This window comes from Anolis carolinensis, chromosome 4 (genome assembly GCF_035594765.1).
Source record: "Anolis carolinensis isolate JA03-04 chromosome 4, rAnoCar3.1.pri, whole genome shotgun sequence".
Taxonomy (NCBI): domain Eukaryota; kingdom Metazoa; phylum Chordata; class Lepidosauria; order Squamata; family Dactyloidae; genus Anolis; species Anolis carolinensis.
The window spans coordinates 183,788,657-183,807,450 of record NC_085844.1 but is presented as its reverse complement, the minus strand read 5'-3'; the positions used below and the strand labels follow the sequence as shown (position 1 = coordinate 183,807,450).

General features: G+C 36.8%; 1 protein-coding gene across 1 annotated transcript in view; it reads right to left on the bottom strand.

Annotated features, from left to right (window-relative positions):
• Nucleotides 1-18,794, bottom strand: part of eif2b3 (eukaryotic translation initiation factor 2B subunit gamma) — a 106,931-nt gene that overhangs the window by 70,307 nt on the left and 17,830 nt on the right. The window contains exon 6 of the mRNA XM_003220212.4: nt 879-968. Within this exon, the coding sequence (XP_003220260.1) occupies nt 879-968 (90 nt within the window). The remainder of the gene's footprint in view (nt 1-878; nt 969-18,794) is intronic.

Sequence of the window (18,794 nt, the reverse complement as noted above, 5' to 3'; positions counted from 1 at the left end):
TAGCACTGTGTCTCTTGCCCTCACTATCCCTCTCCAACTCAGTGTTAGCAAGGGGCATCGCCTGAACACTTGAGATGCAATTGCCTGTTGGGTGCGAGGGCACAACAACAGGGATACAAAGTTAGTTTTGGCTTTCTGCTTTTATCCAGGAAGATCAGGGCTTGCAGTTACAAGGACTGTGGAAAGAAACTTGTAAATAACACAGGTATGTCTTCTAAAGAAAAAGCCTTCCCTTACTGATACAGATGGCTGCTTTAGGGGCTGGGAAAAGTAGAAGATTGCATCTCATTTTTGCAAGTGCTGATACCCTCACCACATATTTCCTTTTTATCGCAAATGCCTTGAAATAATAATAAATACATAATAGTTTATTCCTCCGGTATGTTTTAGCACTGGTGCTACAGCCTTTCTTTCTATTAAGAAGTCCATTCCTCCGGTCTATTCTTTGATCCTGCTGTAGACCTTTTCCTTGCTAATATGGGGCTGGAAGATTAGCAAAGGACTGCCAAATGGTTTAGAAGAGACTATCTTGCAAAATGGAGATCATTGCATACAACATCCAGAAATAGATTCACAAAAGGTTTTGGTTTGGGATGTGGGAGCAGACATGTGCACATGGACCAAATGGGCAGAAAATACAGCAGAAATCCTACAATGCACTCTATGCAATGTCACACACCTTGTTAGAGAAATGCCTGTAGGATATTATGGAAATATATTCAAGTTCAGTTTCAGATCAAAGTATGTGTGATGATATTTGAAGCAAAAAAAATGAATGATTTTAAAACATATTAACTGTAGCAGAGAAAATTTGCAATGTGGATAATTAAAGTGCTTTAAAAGGTTCATGGGCTTAGGCCTCAGGCTCCTTTCCTTACCTGTTCTCTACAAGGAAGTCTACCACACTTTTCTTCAAGCAATACAGATGAGCATCCATCAGCCCTGTCCTAATGTGTATCCTAGGATGCCTGGAAGGGGAAGAAAAGAGAGTGAAGTCACCTGGCTCTGCATTCCACAGTCATTTAAAGAGCCCCACTTTAAAATCACTAGATGGTAAAAACTTTACAAGGGACATCTGTACTCCCAGACTCTTGACATCAGTGGTTCTCAACCTGTGGGTCCCCACATGTTTTGGCCTTCAACTCCCAGAAATCCTAACAGCTGGTAAACACCTAGGGACCCAAGGTTGAGAAGCACTGCTTTACATGGAATTAATAGTGAAGTGAATCATGATGACTTCCATACTTAGAATATGCCAAACAAACAAACACCTGTTGATCCAGTTTACCACTGACCTTGTTCCCTAAATGACAAAGGCTCCCCTCCATGGAAACTGATGCAACAAGAAATCTCATAAATGATTTCTAAAGATTGTAAGATGTAATAAAATTATTTGGGTGCGGTGCTACCCTGTTTCCCCTAAAATAAGACATCCCCAGAAAATAAGATCTAGTAGAGGTTTTGCTGAATTGCTAAATATAAGGCCTCCCCCAAAAGTAAGACCTAGCAAAGTTTTTGTTTGGAAGCATGCCCGCCGAACAGAACACCAGAGCATGCAGGATCGGTAAATGTACGTACCATAAAATGTTGTACATGGAAATCTTGGTAGTAACAAGAAATTCTTGATAGGATTCACAGTTTGTCTGGTTATGCTGGTTTATGATGACAACTACTGTACAGTATATAATAAATGTTCATTTTTTTGTTCAACAATAAATGTGAATTCTTCTTCATGGAAAAATAAGACATCCCCTGAAAATAAGACCTAGAGCATCTTTGGGAGCAAAAATTAATATAAGACACTGTCTTATTTTAGGGAAAACACAGTATCTTTAACCATGGGTCTTCTGCTGGAAGATTTTGCACCTGATTTGTATTTTATATTGAATAGAAAATTTGTTCAACCGAGTATGAATTGTAGTACTATTTTAAATTGAGGATGCCAAAGTCTCTTGGTTTGTTGAACAACTTATATTCTTGTCTATAGATACTTTATATACTTGACTGCATTTATATGTCAGCGTTTTCTAAGCATTAAAGATTATGAAATATCATTTTACTGCCTAGTCATGGTGGACAGTTGAAAAGTTTGTTTCAATTGATTGATTCATGCTCTAAACGGAGGTTTCTAGAACTTAAAAGAAAGTCAGCATTGGATATAGTAATATCCAACAATCTCTCAATGTGCTCTGAATAAATATTGATATTTGCAAGTGCTGATGCTGATGTTATATATATTCTGACGCATTCAGCCAAAGGATCTGATGAAGTATCATAGCTAATTTTTAAGCAAGCAGTTGCTCCATTTAAAAAAATAATTATCAGGGAAAAAACACCAGGAATTATCTTATACTAGGCATTAACTATAATTCTTCTGATTTCAGGATGGTTTGGCAGGCATTAGCTAACAGCAAACAACTGGAGGATACAGAAGGCTATCATTCATTGTGACCCTGACAGGTCTCTATTAAACAAGAATTGTATCCATGTGCTTATATGTTAGCTGTAATATCTTATAGTCACATTCATACTCACAGTCATTTTCCAAAGTAGACCAATTAAGAATTATCTGAGGCCAATATGCATCCATACTTAAACTTGATACTGGAATCTTAGGGAACAACCTTGGGGTGAACTTACTGCCACCCAAGAGGGAAGTTAGAGTTGGACACACTGGATCTAAAACTCTTTCTGCTTCACAATGAGGCTACAGAACTAGACCCATTGCCCACACCAGCAAAAGAGTGAAAAAAAGGTTAAAAAATAATAACAATGGCAAACTTAAAAAGCTGTCCCCACTTGAGTCATCCTCTGCCATGAGAACCTGGAAAGTGATGATTCATTAATTATTTCACTGGCTCTGAAATGCTATGCCCATTATAGCAATGTTGTGAACTAGATCGAGAAGTCTACAAAGAAAATCTTAAGAGCACCCTACACTGGGTAAAATCCTGAGTGCATGGTTTTATTATGTGATTTAAGAATAATGATCAGTCTAGTCTGACATCATGTCTTAGACCAGCATTAAGAAAATTATGAAATGCAATATTGAATATGGATGCTAAAAGTCCTTGAAGTTTTTATAGAACTTTCAAAGAAAGCCCATAGCAAAATCTATTTTTTTAAAAAAAATATAGACATTACTTTTTTAATTTCCTCCTTTGTCCAAGGTGTACTAAGGTATCTTGCATGGAAAATTGCCATAAAAACACATATTTGTACAAACAGACGGTCACAAAATATTCCAGGTTTACTCTAGCCAGTTTGACTTAAGGGAAATTAACTTTAGTTGTGAAACTAATGAAGTTGTTTGGCTCCACAACTGGTCTTGGAAGTTGAGATTCATCTTACTAACCAGAATTCTTTTTTTAATCCTGTGGCCAGATTCAATATATTTTTTTTCAATAGGCCCTCTCTTGAAAGCATGCTGCAAATTCCAGCCATAATGAGATGATCTGAAGGACTTCCTAAGTGGATACCTCATTTACTGCAATGCTGGCCCTTTGAGAAGACAAAGGTGCATTGTAAATGTTAAAGGTCTGCAAGTTTTTTCAATGCTTTAGATAAGTCCTATGATGACATTTGAGTATTCATATAAAAGACAAATTTTAATCAGGGACAAATTCAAATTATAAATTGATATATAATTAGTTATAACATTTTATAAAATGAAGCAAAATGTTTTCTTTCATTCATTCATTTTCTGTCTTTCTTTCTTTCTTTCTTTCTTTCTTTCTTTCTTTCTTTCTTTCTTTCTTTCTTTCTTTCTGACAATCTCAAGAATCTTTCATTTTTCAATACCTGTAGCAAACTAATTAAGAGTTTTAGTCACTTAGGGTTAGTCCATGCCTCTACTTTCTCTGATAATAAAAATGCCTAATCTGGGTAACTTAAACAGCATGGAGTGTAAAATACCAAAAAAAAAAAAAAAAAAGGGGGGGGGGAACCAGAATGGAATGGAACCTTACTCCGCTGCAGTTTATATACTAACTGAAAAAACTATGTCCAATGCCAAATTGTGCTCTTAAATAAGATATAAAGTGTAATTTCCCCTTTCACTCTGGCATAATGTCCCAAAGAGGGGGAGGAGAGAGAGCATACCTGCATAGAATACATTTAAGCACACATTTATGTCTATGCACATCAGTGATAGTGCTAATTTCCCTTCTTTCGGCTTTATTCTAAACTATATGCAAAATATCCCATAGTTTCGTCACACTAAATTTATATGCCTTAAGTGAAAGGAAACTCTTAGGCCTAAACTATTCCCCATGCACATTCCATAATTTAAAAATATATATAATTATATAATTTTGTACAAACAGATGGTCACAAAATATTTCAGGTTTACTCTACAGATTTCATCATTTCCACAGTGTGTCTTCCAATGTACATTTAATAATATAATATGTACTAACTTACAGGATTTTATATACTCTGTAACCTTCAACATGTGTTTTAGTCTCTACAAAAGTAACCAGTGTATTATGTATAGTTTTTATGAAGAATTTCTAGAAGTCAAGTTATTGACTGAGTGTGAATGTCTCACCTTCCCCAGTTTTTAAGATAGCATCTGAAGGTTCCGAACAGCTATGCACATACACAGTAGACCCCAATGTGCAATTTCACAGACACCACAAAGAAGGAAGGATCAAGCCTACGGTGGTCTTCTTATGGCTTGGACAATTATAGTTTATAGTATAGTGTTTTGAGAGTTAGAACATCATTCCTGGAGAACAGGAGTCAAATCCTCATTCTGCCACAGAATTCCACTGAGTGACATTCTTCCAGCCTAAGAGGAAGGCAATAGCAAATCTCCTCTCAACTAATCTTGCCAAAAAGCCCCTACAATAGCGTCAACATAAGTCAGAGTTGACTTGACTACACCAAACAACAACATTATGGGTAAATTATGGACTAAATACTATGAAACTGTTTTATTCAAATAAAGTTACTTCTATTTCCTTTACAATCACAAAGAGAACAGCTCTCTGTACAAATGACACCTGTCCTGTATTCCCAATTATATGTAAGATATTAAGTTTCAAATTGTTTGAGACATACATTTTCCTAATTTAAAGGAAGGACTACATTAAAATTCTGCACTCCCAATAAAGGAGCTCCCAGTGGTGCGGCAGTTAAACCACTGAGTTGCTGAACTGCTGACCAAAAGGTCGGCGGTTCGAATTCAGGGAGCGAGGTGAACTCCCACTATTAGTCCCAGCTTCTGTCAACCTAGAAATTCAAAAACATGCAAATGTGAGTAGATCAATAGGTAACGCTCCAGCAGAACGGTAACAGTACTCCATGCAGTCATGCTGGCCACATGGCCTTGGAAGTGTCTACAGACAATGCCGACTCTTCCGCTTAGAAATGGAGATGACATGACGAGACTTAATGTCAGGGGAAAACCTTTACCTTTACCTTATTCCCAATAACTATGCTAAATATATTATCCTATTTGCCTGTTGTTAATCTAAATAAAGTAAAAGAATAATGCCTTCATCTGTTTAATATCCAGCCCAGTTTTCTATCCATAATGGAAAAAGTGCATTGGAAAGAAAAATGGAATAATGGAATTCCAGCTTACTTTGGAAACAGCATACTTTGTATTGACACATAATTCAGAACAGAATTTGAGAATGGGGGCATAAAGCAGAAAAAGGAATCATGAGGCCCTTCAGATGTTGGTGGATAACACTGACTATGCTGGTAAGGACATGAGGCCCAACAACTGCTAGAGGGTCCAATTATCCCTACTTCTTCTATAACCTTCTGAAGTTAATAACACCTACTTCTGCATAGATATTTACAGGGCTTCATGGTCAATCAACAAGTCCCATGAAGACACCTCTAACTTATTTTAAAAGGGTTCATAAAAGGGTTCTTCTGTTCACTTCAATGACAGCGACAACTTGTATGTTTCTTCCACATGAGATGGGAGGTATCATGGAGCACCCAAGGAAGTCTTAATTGTAGCCAGAATGTTGCAGTTTTTCTTCTGTTAAAAAATAGGGTATATTTGTAATTAACTGTTGGACTGACACCCACAACATGTCCTTGGTTTAGTTTATTGACTGAACTAGATCTTGCTAGTAAGCACAGCAACTACCAACAATGAGTGACGTTTGGAAATACAGCATTTTTTTCCCTGCCTTGTAAACTAGACAAGATGTGCTGGGGAATCAGAAGTTCCCATATGCTGCCACCATATAAACTCTGCTCAAATCCAATACAGCTGGAAGTCTCATTTCAACAAACAACAAAAAAATCATATGCATTCCACTAACAGTATAAAACAGGAAACACCTCCCTCATTCAGGCTTGTATACCACAAAAAACAGCAAGATTTTTGTTTATATCTGAGCTTTAAGAGAGCAATTCCAGAAACAGCAAGTTCCTACATGGCAGTATTGCTTTAATTAGCCGGCACAGCACATTCTGTTTGTGTTAAAAGACCTCCAACACATTTATTAAAATGGAGTCATAAATGTTAACTGCTTGCTCAACTACTAAAAGATGACCAACTGTGGGGATGATACTTCAAACTCATTTCAGACCTTTTTACAAGCACATGCAACATGTTTTAAGTGAGTTCAAACTCTATTTAATTAAAAAAATTACCCAGTCAGTCAATCAGATCATACAAATCTTGCAACTCTGCCAACAATCAAATACAAATTAAAGTCATGAAAGAATTTCTGGAAGTATAAACCCTGCAGCAATGCAACTCTATTCCTGGCAACAACGACAATCTTTGCTGTTAAAACAAATCTAGGCAGCAATAGGATTAAAAGAGCATTGCCCCATGGAGTTCAAACAAGTATGGCTCCCCATTTTGGATTAAATGTTGCACAACCTAATAAATAAATATTAACTGGGCAGTATTCAAGACTCTTAACTACTCTGCAAATTATCACTTTCCTTCTTTGGTTTCACAGAGAAACTTAATGTGGGAGCCTCTGGCACTAAACATTTTAAAAAGTTAATTGCATGCTGAGTCTCCTTTATCCAAAACTCTTGAGACCACAGGTTTTTCAAGGTTTTAATTTTTTTTATTTTTGAATACCTGAATTTGAATATACAGTATAGATATATAATGAATGAGGGTTGGAGGATAAGTGAATGGTCACATGTCCAGCACTCGCTGAGTTTTTCCTCAAGGAGCCGTGAAAGAGACAGAAGGAGTCCTCCAGTTATACAAGGCCTCTGTAAAAAGCAGACATCTCAGACACTTCCCTATCTGCCAGCACACCTTAAGTAAAGCAGTTAGGAATAAAGGAGAAAATGATCTCCCTGTTCCCTTTGTGAGTCTTTTTCATTCTAACTGGACCACAGAGACAACGGCCAAAGAGGTTGATCGATGTTGGCTCTTGCCTTCATTTCTGGGACACCCATCTCATCGCACACTGTCACTGGCCAGATAGAAGTTGACTGTAGTTGTGCCAGGGACGTCTGCTTTTTATAAGCAAAGTTTAAGCAGAATCCTCTCCTCCTTCTCTTTCCCCTGTCAGGGCTCCCTGAGGAAAAACTCAACAGGCACTGAATGTGTGACTTTTCTCAAAGAGGGAAGTGAGTGGCTAGTGGCAAAAAATCTTTTTTTAATAACTTCAGATTTCTGGATAAGAGAGACTCAACTTACATGTAAATTCTCAAAATTTACAAAGCTGGTGAATGGAACACTAGAATACCATCACTCTCAAAAGAGAAAATAAACAATGGCAATCCAAGAAGAAAGTTATAATGTTGGATTACGTGATAAGATACCTAAACAACAACTCAGGGTTGGGATCATTTTGACAAACAGTGAAAATACATGTCCGTAGTAATGGAGTCTAAGCAGGCCAAGCAGACGTGCATGCAAAATTCATGACCCGTGGCTTGGCTTCTGTTGTAACTAATGGCACCTGATGATTTCCAAGTCAGCTGGATGGTACTCTGGATTTTAGTCCAAACTTTAAAACAGATATGCAGAGTCTTATTTATTTATTTATTACATCACTTCTACCCCGCCCTTCTCACCCATCAGGGGACTCAGGGCAGCTTACAATATAAACATACACATCAAAAAACAGTTTTCATCAAATTTAAAAATCCATCAGGATTAAAAATTACAATAAAATTAAGAATATACATTAAAAATATACATAATTATATATTTAAATATACATTTAAGGCGCTTTCCATGTCCAGGTGGGGTCTGTCAGTAGGTCATATATTCATATCTCATTTTTGCTGCTACTCATGCTCAAATGCCTGGTCCCATAATCACGTTTTTGTTCTCTTTCGGAAAGACAGGAGGGAGGGAGCCTGCCTGACTTCAATGTCTTGAACCCTACTTCCAAAACAAATTCAGCTAAACAGAGAATTCCATGAAAATTCAGGTGAAATTCTGGAGAAATTTCCTTGCCCTACTGAAATGGGAGCTATCTGCTGCCTCTTGTACTTAACATTGCCTTTATCAGGGGCTTAAATTACTAACTAATTAATGTTAGAGGACAGAAGTGAAACAAGGTATGACAATTTGAGAACGTAACTATATGAACCTACTCCCAATAAAGGGTTACAACTATTTAGCTTTGTCCTCTTTTTAAAAAGAGATATAAATTATGATCAGCTGCAACTGAGTGAATTTTTAAAGGCTGTTTAAATTATGCTATAAAAACACATGAAGAAAATGTAAGCACTTATTAAAATTACCATGTGCTCAAGCTACACTGACACAAAAAGCAAGATAGAAATGCATCAAGCACCAGCAATTGTTAGGCTGTGTAGCTGATTTCTACTCAACATTTCTGAGGTTACATTGTGAACACTTAGATTACATCCAAGAGTAATGCACAAATAAATTTGAAAGAAATCGTACCAATTATATTAGCATCAGTACGGAACATAGCAGTGTGAAAAATACAGAACTGTTAGAATGAAGCCTGAAGATGCTACTTTAAAAAGAAACATGTAATATAAATCAAAAAGATGTAGCAAATTCTTCAAATATTTTTAACAGTAATGTACTGCTGATAAATTGCAATAATGCCACAATACTTTGTTTCGGACTTGCAAAGAAGTCGATGCTTCTTTTGGTATTTCTGAACACCTGAAGACATCCTCAGAGGAGAAAACCAAAACTGAGGCTGCAGAATAGGGACTCGTGTTTACCTGATCACTGATTCACAGATTTTTTCCATTGTAGAATGGTTTTATTCATATACTTTATATGATATACTCTCACCCACCATAATAATTCAATGATTTATTGTCTAACAATAGAACTAGGGTTACAGCTGAATATTAATTAAGAAATAAAAATAATTACTTCAGATGAATTGTACAAATTCTGTTCAATTGCCTAACATTTATCTCATATTTTGTATACCACAGTAGTTTGATAACAACTATAGAACTGAATGGAAAGAAGATCCACATATGAATGAATGCTATGTTTTTCTATATAGAGACAGATACTATTCCAAATAATAATGAGGTGCCATGTGAAGCAATATCTATTAAATACATTGCAGGATTTTGTTGAAAGCAGAAATATAAATCTAGTTTTCAGCATTGTCTTTAAGACTATCTGGGCCTAATTAGGTGAGTAAAAGTATGGCTGAAACAGAAAAAATAAAATAATTTTGACACAGTCACATTTTCATTGGCTGGGCAATTAAGGCAAGAATGGAGCTGAATGTGGGAAGAATCCATTATTCTTTCAATAGAGTCTGGTGCAGCTAAATAGGTGTTCACATACTCTCCTTCCTAAAAGCTTTAAAAAATTCTATAGCTGCTTGGCCTGGGAAAGAGGTGCCCACTGAAATGCTAACACATGGGCCAAGCACAGAAGCACTACACTACCTGAGGAACAATATTTTCAAGTACCCCTAGAAGCAAAGGAAGAAAGAAGCCTGAAGGGGCCCAGTTCTCAGAGGCTTTTAAAAAAGGCATTCCATCTGATGGCTGCTCTTTGGGTGCAATTCTCCAACTCCAGATCTAGCCCTTTCTATTGCAAGAATTGTAAAATGGGGCCCCTCTGAAAATAATTAAAGTTGCTGAAAGGCTTTTCCTGCACAAATAATAGTGCAAACAGCAATTGGCATTTCTTCCACCTAGGCTTGTAACTAAAACTTATGGCTTAGATCATGTTATTATACCTAGTTGAAACTCAAAATTTCAAATGAAGAACTCAGTGATTTTAAACAAAGTTCACTTTATTTAGCCATAAGGAAGGAAAACCCAGCATCTCCAAAAGAATGTGGTACTCAACTTCTGATACTTTGGAAATCAGTGATATCTGCAGCAGAACCAATACATCTGATGATCTCTGGACTGCTATAATATTGGTTTATATGGCATTTTAAGGCAGATACAGTCAGTCATCCATATCCATGGGTTCTGAAACCATTTTATTACATCATTGTATATAATGGGACGTGGGCATGCACAGATGTTGATATCCACAGGACTCCTGAAACCAAACCCCAACAGATATTAGAGCTCACTGTATGAAGTTTTGCTACCTTTCTCTCATTTATTCCCACAACACAATATACACAGTGTCTTTCCATTATTCTTCAGCAAATTTTATATGATGTTTATGTTACCTGATACAATTATGTTTTTAGAACAGTTTTAGTATATTAAATATTATAATAAACTCCTGGTTTTTTTTTTAGCAACGATCTGAAGTCCCACCTTTTCTTTAGTTTGGTTTCCTATGGATCTCCTCCAGGTAGGATGAGCAATTTGACCAACCCACCCAAACTATCAGAAAGAAATAAGTTTTAGATTTTAATGACTGACAATACAAGCTCCCCAACACATGAAGATAATGGAAAACAAACAATATAGAAGGAGATTAAAAGATTTGTGCTTTATTAGTCCCCCTCTTCTCAAACATCTCCTTGGTAACCCTTTTGTCTTTCACTGCAATTAATTAGCAAAAGGAAGGTATATTTGGTCTCTCCCTCTTTTGCTACCACTTAATAATTACCAGAGCTATTCGACTCAAGGACAGCAATTGAGAACATAACTAAGTGGAATTTCCCCTAATACATTAAGGAAAATAATCACTAAAACAAAAGGCTTAAATGATTTCTCAGGTTGTGGGCCATACTCTAAATTCTGGTAATACAACTAGTGTAGACTTACCCAGTCAATGGGATTTACATAAATGTGGACTAAATACTCCGAATCAGTGGTTTTATCTTAGCTGAGACTCCTGAAAAAAAATCAGACCCATGTTTCTTGGTGATATTTCATTTGCTTTTCCAACTGGTGTTATTAAATTGCACTATTCCCACAGCAGTCAATGCAGTAAGTGTATCTAATCATCATTATGTACATTGTATTAGTTCAATTAATACCAAATGTAGCTAATTTTGGAAACAATGAGATCACATTTGTATATCCTTTTCAATTGCAAAGCATCTGGATTCTAGTGATGGTGTTAAATAACAGCTTTTTAAGGACTAATGCTAATCACTAGCGGAGTGATTTTCAAAAAAATCTCAGCAAGTAAATTAGTTCGAGTCAGCTGGAGAATCCCTGAGATTGCAAGCTGGGAAATGCAGCAATAGAAATAGCTCTGTACTACAGATAAATCTCACAAAAATTGGGACACTTAACACTGTGGGAAGAAGAGTGACATATCACACAGTATTCTTGCTGTGCTTTATGCCATTTTTTTCTCCATCCTGCTTCGTTACATTTGTCAATACATTTCCGACCAGGCCAGGGGTGTTAGCTCACTCTGCATTCCAGTCTGCTATGCGTCATGGAGTTCCACAAGCCATTGATGAGTAACATATGTCTAACATGTGGCCAAAAAGAGTCAGACCGTGTTCAAATAGGCATGGATAACTTTTCTGACCTCTGACTCAGCCTTCTGTTACATCCAAATGGCATAGTAAAATTTAGGAACAGTGAACCAAGAGACTACACAAATTCAAAATACAGTAGAGTCTCACTTATCTAACACTCGCTTAGCCAACGTTCTGGATTATCCAACACATTTTTGTAGTCAATGTTTTCAATACATTGTGATATTTTGGTGCTAAATTCGTAAATACAGTAATTACTACATAGCATTACTGCATATTGAACTACTTTTTTTCAAATTTGTTGTATAACATAATGTTTTGGTACTTAATTTGTAAAATCATAACCTAATTTGATGTTTAATAGGCTTTTCCTTAATCTCTCCTTATTATCCAATATATTCGCTTATCCAACGTTCTGCCGGCCCGTTTATGTTGGATAATTGAGACTCTACTGTACTACTTATTGTTTAGGGCACCACACAGAGAGAGACACTTAAAAATTAATCTAAAGGAACAATTAGACGTACTAGTGTTGAAGTTCTCATTAGATAATTATATAGTATGTTCTAGACCTTTCCATATAAAACATATGATTAACATTACAAGGTACAGATTCACATTCTTCTTTGGATGGTTTCACCTAGAAGACATCCAGACCAACTGCTCCACACTGAACCAAGATCCTTTATCTTTCAAATATTAGATCATCATTTTATTAGTATTTGGGTTACAGTAAGAGAGAGATGGGGCCCCTGATGGCACAGTGTGTTAAAGCGCTGAGCTGCTGAACTTGAGAACCAAAAGGTCCCAGGTTCAAAGCCCGCTGTTAGCCCCAGCTCCTGCCAACCTAGAAGTTCAAAAACATGCAAACGTGAGTAGATCAATAGGTACCGCTTCGCCGGGAAGGTAACGGCGCTCCATGCAGTCATGCCGGCCACATGACTTTGGAGGTGTCTATGGACAACGCCAGCTCTTCGGCTTAGAAATGGAGATGAGGACCAACCCTCAGAGTCAGACACGATTGGACTTAATGTCAGGGGAAACCTTTACCATTACCTTTTAAGAGAGAGATATCAAAGTATATCATCACAGCAGCCTAGTAAGAGACACAAATAATTCAAATGACCAAGCCAAATGAAATGCAGATTAAAAATCTGACACATAATCAGATTTGGGAGGAATTCCTTCCCAATTCTGTTATAAAGTTTCACTCCTTGTGAATGCGAACAACCACAGCAAACCCCACAAAAGTAATCATCATGTAAATATGTGCACACATATACACAATCAGAAAATATATTAAGAGAATGTCTTGTCAAATTTCATGGAATTATAATCCGCTTCTTTCTGTGCAAAATTGAGCACAAATTCCTTTTCTTCTCTTTATAGATGATGTGGTTCTGCAACTTTGGAACAAGTCCCCAGAGAACCAAGCATTGAAGCTGCAGGCAAAAATGAAGGCACAACTGCTCCACCTGGCCTTCATCTTCTTTAGGAGCTTAGTGCTAATTTGACCAATTTAATGAGCTTTTGACTCCTTTTACATAGTTTAGTTGAATTTACTGAAGCAGATATTAGCTATCAGAATATTGCTAGGCTTTTGTATACACAGAGCTGTATCTTAAGCAAAATGGGTTTTGGTATTTATTAATAATCTAGTCCCTAAAGAACAGGCTGACATACAGTTCAGTACACTCCCCCTCACTCTTCTCCAGGTATGCACAAATTTTAGACAGCAGACACAGCCTCCATGATGGCAAATGTAGTGCTATTCACACACACTAGAGAAAGGAGCCTATTTCTCTTTACTGTAATTACTTTGGCAGTATAGCTCTATAAAAGAAAGCTGGACTGCACTTAAATTTTGACACTTTGTTTTTCAAATTGTTAAGTGCCTCAAATGAATTTGGTATAGTAACTAACGAGAGAAAATGAATATAATGCTTTCAGTCTAGTATTTATAACTACCTAATTACATATTCATGATCAAGTTTTCCGAAGATATTGATTACATTTTAAGGATAAGACTTAATTTCCTCTTTGCAGCTACCTTTGTATTCAAATTAGATTTTGGTGAACAATTATTTGGTTGCTCCACTTTTCCCAATGATGTGTTTTTAAATTGAGTTTTTAATCGCCTTCTATTATACAGTACTTGTCAATTATAAGGGGTTGATTTTGTATTGTGTTTTCCTTGTATCCTTTTATCTAATATTACTGGAAACTTGACCCTCATTTTTGTGTGAAAACAGAAAGTAGATCAAATGAAAAAATTAAAAATTATCACAAAAATAAACCAACATATGAAAATGATCACATACAATGTGCTTTTCCTAGACACAAAAACAGACTTCCATAACTGCCTATACACAGAAATACATGGATTATGGACAACGAGTTATATCAGAAGATATCCCTTTTAAGAAACTGAAATGCAGACAGACTACAAAACAGTAGAAGAAAGAACTGAATTCCATTTGGGCTGGAGGCAGATAAAGGGGGGTAGCCAGTTTATGAACTGTAAGAGTTTCATTCCAGACTCGAGCCCTGGAGTTCCTTTCAACACTAGAGACAGAGTAAGGATCTATCATCGCCAGAGTAATTTGCAGAGTAATTTCAAAAGAAAAATATGTTCTAGATCATATACAAATTGCCTCCCTTACCATGCATACCATAACCAGTTCAAAGACATTTGACAGAAGAAGAAATAATTCAGATTTTCTAGCATTCACACAAACGTCACCCACTTAAGATTTCTTATAAATGTTTAGCTGAGCTGTGCAGAATCTTAGAAAGGAAAGACATTTGGAGATCAGGGCTTGTCAGAGATCAGCAAGTACCAGTAAGTCAAATCACAAGCAATTATTTAAACAATAATAAAATGCCTTCCCCCCTACAACAGGGAGCACAGGTATAGTATCTTTTCCCCTCTCTTACACATACACATACACACACACACACACACCGTTATATATACTGTTCACCCAGCAATTCCTCACAAATCCATACAACATTAGCTCTTTCTTTTTGCTTAAAAACTACCCAATAATAATTTTAAAAACTGCCCCAGGACATGTGCTGTGTATTTTCATCATTCTGTTTAACCAAAAAGAACATATAAATTAATTTGGGTAAAAATATTCACAGAATTGTTATTATTATTTGCTAATTTTCAAAGTATGCTGGAACTCAGGCACCTTTCCATTGTATTCCTCTTAAGAACAGTTCAGGGTCATGTAAGATAGAAACTATGCACAGGGTGCCTTCTACTGTGAAGTAGCTAACTTCCATTGTCACACATGTGGGGGGGGGGAGGGGGGATAAAAGTACCATGATGGACAACTTCTGTCAGTCTTTAATCAAAGAACCATATACTATGTTAAAAATAACTAAATAAAATTTAAAAACCCATGTTAGGAAGAGGTCAAGCACATAAAATTTGGGTATACATCAGACCATCAACCTAGGAAGAAAAGGTTAGGAAGAGATTTTAAAAAACCCTGAAACTGGAAACCCTTCCCCTTTCCAGAATGGCAAGCAGGAATAGAACCCTTTGAGCAACCCCAAACCAGGCTTTCACAACTTGACATCCTGTCCATCCACCTCAAGACAGAAGTTGTAGTTCAAAACATCTGGAGGTCAAAAAGTTGCTGTCTGATCTAAGTTCTGGTTTTCAGCATTGCATACCTGAGATTTATTTATTTATTTATTTCCATCATTTCTATCCCGCCCTTCTCACCTGAAGGGACTCAGGGCGGCTTACAAAACTGGCAGAATTCGATGCCAATACACAACAATACAAAAGAATAATAACAGAAGCAGTTAAATACAAATTTAAAACAATATAAAATGCTTGAGCCATTCATCCACAAAACCTTAGTCCAGACAGAGTTGAAGCCAACAAGACTTATTCTTTGAACACTTGTTCACATAGCCAGGTCTTCACTTTCTTTCTAAAAGTCAAAAGGGATGGAGCGTGCCGGATGTCACTAAGGAGGGAGATCTCCAAGCACTGCTCTGCCAAATTGAGCATCCTCTATGGTCTCTCCCCAGTCAATCTAAATGCCACTAAAATGAAGGCAGGCAAACACTACATATGGCCAAGATCATTCAAATCATGTCCTGGCCATTTTACTCCACACAGGGACTCTTTGGCCACATTTTCTGGGTTAGTGCCAACCACAGACATGAGAAATTCAAATCTGAATTTATTTGAAATGGGCATTTGAAAGGACACCCTTGCCAGAATATTTATTGTGAACTAGTGCCTGTCCTAGACCAAATGAGATGTATAAAAAAGTAAACTATGCATACATGAAATCCTTCAACTCAAGTAAAAATACAGACAAATTCTACTGACACACTTATCACAAACTACAATATTACAATGTGTGTATGAAAGCTGACAGTGAGGATCTGAACTGCCGAAAGAGAAAATTCTCTTACTTTACTTTACAAGCTCATCTTGTCGAATAGGCCTTTTCTAATCACAATGATTTACAGTGCCTCATAGGAAGCCATTAAAACTTCAACAGTGACATAAAATTCCAAATGAACCTGAAATACCTTACGGACAAATATTCTAAAGGTACAATAGGATACAAGTTGGAGTTTAGAGAGGGAAACAATAACAAACACAAAGTTGCATCTATACAAAAGCCACCAGAATTGGTTTTTAAAGTTATACGAACAGTTTTTGAAATGTTAAGAAAATGTTAAAAATTGCCTACATCAGAACTACTAGCGCCTAACCCTTCTGAAAGTATTTCCCTTTGCATTTAAAAATACTTTTTCCTGTAGTAAGGACTTCAAGAGGACAAATTTTTATTTGCATATCATAGAAGAAGAAAGAATGAAAACACCACCTTGTCATGTTTAAGAATAAACCTTTATAGACAAGACTGCAGTGTTACTTCAAAGCCATTCTTGCATTTATCCCATGCATTTATATGGAAGCTGTTCCTTTTTGTATGAGGTAATGAGTAGTCCAGATTGTCACTGTGATTTATTAGTACATCCTCTTGCAGCAGCCCTGCACCTGCATTTGCACAGATGGAACACCCACGAAGGCGGATGGTTTATTAGGGACGGCTCATCCTCCAATCACCCACAGCATTTCAAAAGGAAGTGCTCCAAATTTAGACTTGCTCCAACAGGTGTCTTTTACTGACTTTCTTTGTGCAACTATAAATGTCTAAGGTGAGGCAGACAATTCACTGCCTGTAGTAATCATTCTTTGGAAACAGCTCCATCACCACCTTTGAAGGAGGAGGGGTGAAGGGAGGCCAATGGAGTTCTCATTCTTTCCCCAAACTCCTGGCTTGCCAAATACTTAGGAAGACTGAGTATGATAAACTGAGGCTTCAAAGCACATATCAGATGTCCAGACCCAAACATCCATTTCACATCTCTCCCCAGGGTTTCATGCTGGGATAATGTAACACTTCCTCCTTTGGCACAAAGTACATGTTTACCCAACACTTAGGTCAGTTTACAGATAAGGATTTTCTTATCTCAGCCAAACTGGTATACATCTAAAACCTGGCAAATAACTATGGAAATGAACAGAGTCTGTGTATATATGGAGGCTTGCACTACAGTGCTCTCCAATACTAGCTCTCCCTTGCAGACAACTGGAGTCAAATAGGATACATTGGGAATGGAGTTTTTTCTCATTTACTTAGATCTGGTAAATTGAAATTCTGCCCCACCTATTTAAAAAGTAGGTTGGTTGATATATTAAATTTCATAGAATTATAGAGTTGGAAGAGATCACATGGGCCATCTAGACCAACTCCCTGCCATGCAGGAAAATCACAATCAAAGTACCCCTGACAGATGGCCATTCGGCTTCAAAGGAAGGAACTTCCATCACACTCTGAGGCAGAGAATTCCACTGCTGAACGGCTATTACAGTCAGGAAGCGCTTCCTAATGTTCAGGTGGAATCTCCTTTCCTGTAATATGAACCCATTGCTCTAAGTACTCGTTTCCAAAGCAGCAGAAAACAAGCCTGCTCCCTCTTCCTTATTACATCCTTTAACATGCATGGCTATTTGAGAATCTGAGATAGATAATTCAAAACTAGAAGAAGCAATGTAACTTAATGTTTGAACTATTTTGCAGTATTGGACTGGGCTGAATGATATTAGATAAGATACTTTCCTATTCAGGAAAGAAAGATAGTGAGGAAGCAGGTTTTACAGACCAGGGAACAGGAATTGACTCCAGAAAATATCAACATTTGGGATTAGGCTTTTCTCTGTGAAACTGGCATATGCATATAAGAAATCCCTTCCAGTTTTTCCCTTTATTTATAATTTCAGGGGGGGAAGGTGAACAGAAAGGATATCTTGTGAGTATAGGAGGGAATCTGTTCTATTAAAGCTTTTGGAACTCACTTCTGAGAAGACATTCATTGGACTGTACCTCTAGAAATATTTTTTTAATAAGACAGAGGAAAGGAAGAATTACTATTGCAATCACATAGAAAGCATGACAATAAAAATGGACAAAATTTTGATGAGACTGTAGTATGCCTTAATTTCAATTATGTAATGCACCTAAAACCAAAAAATTATTATTGTTGAGATGTCTATGGGATATGCATTTTCATGCATCTTGACCGTCTCCTAACAGTGACTTCAGTTTATAGTCAACTGTTAATAATAAAGCATTAGAATAAAATTAAAAAGTGAAAATTTAAAAAATCTGCTGTTAGCTTTCTTACAACAGTGGAAATGAGAAATCTGGATGAAGAAAGCAATGTAGTAGCAGGAATGGCTACTCTACTGAATGAACTATGTAGGAAAGGGGAGATGGCAGGGCAGTCTCCTAGATCTTTCAGCAGCTTTCAGTCCTGTCAATCATGTTATTCTTCTAGATTGGATGAATAGGGTGGGAACTAGAGACATCATATTGTTCCAGCATTCTTGCCCTTCCCATGACTAGAGAAAGCCAAATAAAGCATTAAAGGTAG